Source organism: Limulus polyphemus, unplaced genomic scaffold (assembly GCF_000517525.1).
Source record: "Limulus polyphemus unplaced genomic scaffold, Limulus_polyphemus-2.1.2 Scaffold3274, whole genome shotgun sequence".
In the NCBI taxonomy this organism is placed as follows: domain Eukaryota; kingdom Metazoa; phylum Arthropoda; class Merostomata; order Xiphosura; family Limulidae; genus Limulus; species Limulus polyphemus.
Window position 1 is genome coordinate 16,883 of NW_013668884.1, and position 5,123 is coordinate 22,005.

The 5,123-nt window shown below is 31.2% G+C and overlaps 1 protein-coding gene across 3 annotated transcripts in view; it reads left to right on the forward strand.

Annotated features, from left to right (window-relative positions):
- The first annotated feature begins 584 nt into the window (after positions 1–584).
- Positions 585–5,123, forward strand: part of LOC106469048 (syntaxin-binding protein 5-like) — a 55,031-nt gene continuing 50,492 nt past the window's right edge. For all 3 annotated transcript variants that reach the window (XM_013929502.2, XM_022397441.1, XM_022397443.1), the window contains exons 1-5: positions 585–666; positions 1,082–1,205; positions 1,331–1,409; positions 3,344–3,498; positions 4,712–4,784. In XM_013929502.2, the coding sequence (XP_013784956.1) occupies positions 646–666; positions 1,082–1,205; positions 1,331–1,409; positions 3,344–3,498; positions 4,712–4,784 (452 nt within the window). In that variant the 5' untranslated portion in view covers positions 585–645. The remainder of the gene's footprint in view (positions 667–1,081; positions 1,206–1,330; positions 1,410–3,343; positions 3,499–4,711; positions 4,785–5,123) is intronic.

A 5,123-nucleotide genomic window follows, 5' to 3' on the forward strand; every position in this document is an offset into this window, starting at 1 on the left:
CGATGTTGACACACCAGATGGAACAGCAGACACTACATCTTCACGATGTTGACACACCAGATGGTACATCAGACATAATGGAGAATTAATTCAATACATTTTAAGAAAACTAATGAATAAATATATGAAATGCTCCCCAAAAAATGGATGAAACATGTTGTCCTATTAAATCAAATTTTTAGGTCTTTTAATGTATACTTAGAATTATAGTCTGTTTTATTTATTCAAACATAATTGTGGGAAGGTCTTAAAAAATTCCATTCAACTATTGTATTGTTTGCACTAATTTGTCACTACAGCTGAAATGAGAAATTCATTACATTTTTTGTTTCATGTTATATTTTGTTGCAAGTTTGTAAGGTAATCTTACGTTCTGTTTTTTTTTTTTTAATAATGGTTTATTATGTTTTTTATACTGAAGACTTCTCCAAAATGTTGTAAGGCAGTTTATTATATGAATCTTCTTACTTGCAAATCTATTAAAAGGTGTTAATCTATCGACAACTTGCATATTGAGAAGGATCTTCTAATAGCCTGGTACTTTAGAGGAACTTTTTAATAGTATTCAACATATTCTTTCAGCTTCTAGTAGGATTTGAATCTGGTGCTGTGGTGCTGTGGGACCTGAGGAACAGAGCTGCAGAGATGAGAGTACAGAACACTGAGGTAGGACAAAAAATCTATATTTCAAGGGGGTTAATTTGAGATATTTTAAAGTTCTAGATATTCAGAAACTTGGTTCTGTGAAATAAAAATGTAATCTTTCGGCTAGCTAAAAGAGCAGTTAATACAGGTCATTGTTTAACGATTAATGTCAAACTTATTTTGATCTTTTTAATGTGTATGTCTGATGAAGCTATAATGAGGAAAGCTCCCATGGAAATGTTGTATATTTTAAGAATCTTTGATTATTTGATACAATTTTTGAAAGATAAATGATACTAAAGTGTGTGAATCTTTTTTTTTTTTTTTATATATAGCCAGAGAAAATGGGGGGGAGGGAAAATTTTGAATAAGGAGAACAAAAAGTATACATGTCAAATTGTGTAAAGGTTTAGATGTATCCACTTTTTTATTTAAGCCTCTCAAGTCTGTTTCATGGCATCATGATGGGAAACAGTTTATGTGTAGCCACACAGATGGCAGCATTAGCACTTGGAACCTCAGGACACCGTTAAAACCCACAACAGTCATGCACCCTCATGGTATGTGATACTCGTGGATTACTATTAACGTTAAGTGTGAACAGTTGAAATTGATAAGAGTCTGAAATTAGATTTTGTTGTGTGTAATGAAATAAGATCTTGACTTCAAATTGTTTTTTTTTTAGCACAAGCAACAAGCAAAGAGAGTAAAGCTGGACCTTGTAAAACAATTTATAAGGTAGAGTGGAAGACAGTCCGGGGAGGGTGAGTCTGACTTGCAGTTTGTAGCTGAGCATATGCAGGAAATACACAGTTTGTTCTTATGACCTGTCTGATATTAAGTTCACTATTTTTTTGTGACAATTTATTTTCCAACCTTACCTTATCGGGTGCAGTTTTTTCGGATGTAAAAACTAAACATAAGTATATGACGTTACTATTTTCATGTGTTTAGCTTAGAAATTATACTGTTGTAAAAAGAAAAAGTTTTAACAAACACTAAGCCTAACCTGTCCTTTAAAACTTTCATAGCTTAAGTTCAAAAATTGAGAACAAAAAATGTTTTATCTAGAAATTCACGAACCATAGACACAGATTTTTTATGTTTCATTCCTGTTGGCCTAAAAGTAAGCTAAGTCTATCAAGACTTCTTGAACCTACACGTTTTTTTTCTAAAATCGAAAATGTTTACTTTACACACTTTAGTGACAGATCTGTTATTTACCATTCACGATATCCAATTCGGACTAAACTTCTGGCTATGAATTTCAGAGAGGTATGTTTACCAAATATAAAAATCCTATCAAATAATAGCACATAATTACTTGGATTTTCAAACACCATCCAACAACCACATGCAGAAGCATGATTCAAAGAACTCTATGCAAAAGAAGATGAACAAATACCATATTTCATAAACAATGTATGTGTAGTAACACTATTTTACTGGACAATATCAATTTTTGTTGTTGTAAAGTATAAAAGATTATTAATAAGGGGTTTTTTTAAAATCTAACAATTCTTACCGTCAATAGTGTTCAACATTGTTCAACAAATGTGTTTTGTACCAATAATAATTATTATGTTGGGAGAGAAATAAAAAAAACTGCTTACAATAAAATCGTAAAACTTTTGCCAATCAAGAATAAGTTAGGAATCAAACAGTAATATACTGACTTGTCTGCTCAAGTAATACTCAAATATATTTGATTCTGAAGCCAGTGAGCATGAACAAGTCCAGGAATTATGCATAAAGTCGAAACGCATTTCACTCGAGTACGTGACAAATATTTGAAAAGTTTAATATAAGTGAACACATCATAGTAACTTCAGAGCTGATCTGAATTAACGTTTTCAATCCAACTTGAAATATTGTGAAATCAAATATGTATTGCTATGATTATTAGAACAACAAATTAATAAAAACCCTATAACCTGAGCACTTTCGAAAAGTGGACCTTTACAGTTGTCTCTGTGATTCTACTGTATTAAATAATGGAACCAATTCCCTCACCAGGTGATTTATTTGAACTTAACCCATTATTATTAATGTGCTTTCTACTTACCTAAACTCAGATTATCATTGCTGGCCTTCCTACTGTTTAAATGAATTCAGACCATGATTCAAGCTCTGTATTACCTAAGTAGATTTAGAATTGTGACTCTTAGGCTTTTAAATTGGATATTGGTTATCTGGTTTAGTATTACTTGTTTGAAATTCAAACTTGGACTTTGATTGTGAGACTAAATTACTTGCATTTTATAATTTTGTGATTTCATATTATTTTAGTTTTGAAACTATTATTTGGATACTGATTTTAGTTTTGAAACTATTATTTATTTGGATATTGATTTTAGTTTTGAAACTTATTTATTTGGATATTGATTTTAGTTTTGAAACTATTATTTATTTGGATATTGATTTTAGTTTTGAAACTATTATTTATTTGGATATTGATTTTAGTTTTGAAACTATTATTTATTTGGATATTGATTTTAGTTTTGGAACTATTATTTATTTGGATATTGATTTTAGTTTTGGAACTATTATTTATTTGGATACTGATTTTAGTTTTGGAACTATTATATATTTGGATATTGATCATTTGATTCTTGACTCAGACTGTATTGCTTATTTTAACCTTGTTTGTGAGATTTTGTATTTTATGGTTTTAAGGTTGTTTTTTTTACATTTGCAGAGACTCGTTTGTTATCTTTTCTGGGGGTTTACCTCACGAGAAAACTGGGAAGACACTTAGCCTAACAGTCATTCACGGAAAAACAACAACAGTTCTGGAGATGGAGCACAATATTGTAGATTTTGTTACACTTTGTGAGACACCCTGGCAGAGTGGTAAGTTTCCCACACTAACAGTTTTAATATGTTGAGAGTATGTGGTAGTGGTAAGTTTCACACTAACAGTTTTAGTATGTTGAGAGTATGTGGTAGTGTTAAGTTTGTGTGATACTTAACACTACCACATACTCAACATATTAAAACTGTTAGTGTGTTAACAGTTTTAATATGTTGAGAGTATGTGGTAGTGTTAAGTTTCACACTAACAGTTTTGATATGTTGAGAGTATGTGGTAGTGTTAAGTATCACACTAACAGTTTTGATATGTTGAGAGTATGTGGTAGTGTTAAGTTTCACACTAACAGTTTTAGTATGTTGAGAGTATGTGGTAGTGGTAAGTTTCACACTAACAGTTTTAGTATGTTGAGAGTATGCGATAGTGTTAAGTTTCACACTAACAGTGTTGTGACAGTAAGAGTATGCGATAGTGTTAAGTTTCACACTAACAGTGTTGTGACAGTAAGAGTATGCGATAGTGTTAAGTTTCACACTAACAGTGTTGTGACAGTAAGAGTATGCGATAGTGGTAAGTTTCACACTGACAGTGTTGTGACAGTAAGAGTATGCGATAGTGGTAAGTTTCACACTGACAGTGTTGTGACAGTAAGAGTATGAGATAGTGGTAAATATCACACTAACAGTGTTTTGACAGTATGCGATAGTGTTAAGTTTCACACTAACAGTGTTGTGACAGTATGCGATAGTGTTAAGTTTCACACTAACAGTGTTGTGACAGTATGCGATAGTGTTAAGTTTCACACTAACAGTGTTGTGACAGTATGCGATAGTGGTAAGTATCACACACAAACAGTTTTTAGATGGTAAGATTAGGTGTAGATGTTAAGTTAACTTTTTGCTAATTTCTGTATTTCCTTTGTGTAATTAAAGTGCTTGATATGACAGTTTGTTAATTTAAAAAGGAAATATCAATATGTATTATGAATGTGACTTGATTGGAAGACATTCAAATGTGAAACTGTGGATTATTAGTATTTTTCAGATCTTTGATTATTTTCATGTTGTGGAAAGTGTAATTTGAAAGTAAAGATGTGTGTGTATATAATGTGACTATACAAAAACATGATTGTTACTAATACATGTTAGTTGTCTTTTTGATATAAGCCTGAGTTATATGTTAATGAAAGATAATCTGTGTGATAATTACATGTTCTATTTGGTTGAAGTGTTGTTGATGTTCTTTCCCTTCCAGACTTTCAGGAACCTTATGCTATAGTGGTGCTTTTAAATAATGACCTGGTTGTGGTGGACTTAACTAGTCAAGGGTAAGTAAGTTACATGATAAACCTTTATACTTTAACTAGTGAAGGGTAAGTAAGTTACATGATAAACCTTTATACTTTAACTAGTCAAGGGTAAGTAAGTTACATGATAAACCTTTATACTTTAACTAGTGATGGGTAAGTAAGTTACATGATAAACCTTTATACTTTAACTAGTCATGGGTAAGTGTGTTACATGATAAACCTTTATACTTTAACTAGTCATGGGTAAGTAAGTTACATGATTAACCTTTATACTTTAACTAGTGAAGGTTTAAGTAAGTTACATGATAAACCTTTATACTTTAACTAGTGAAGGGTAAGTAAGTTACATGATAAACC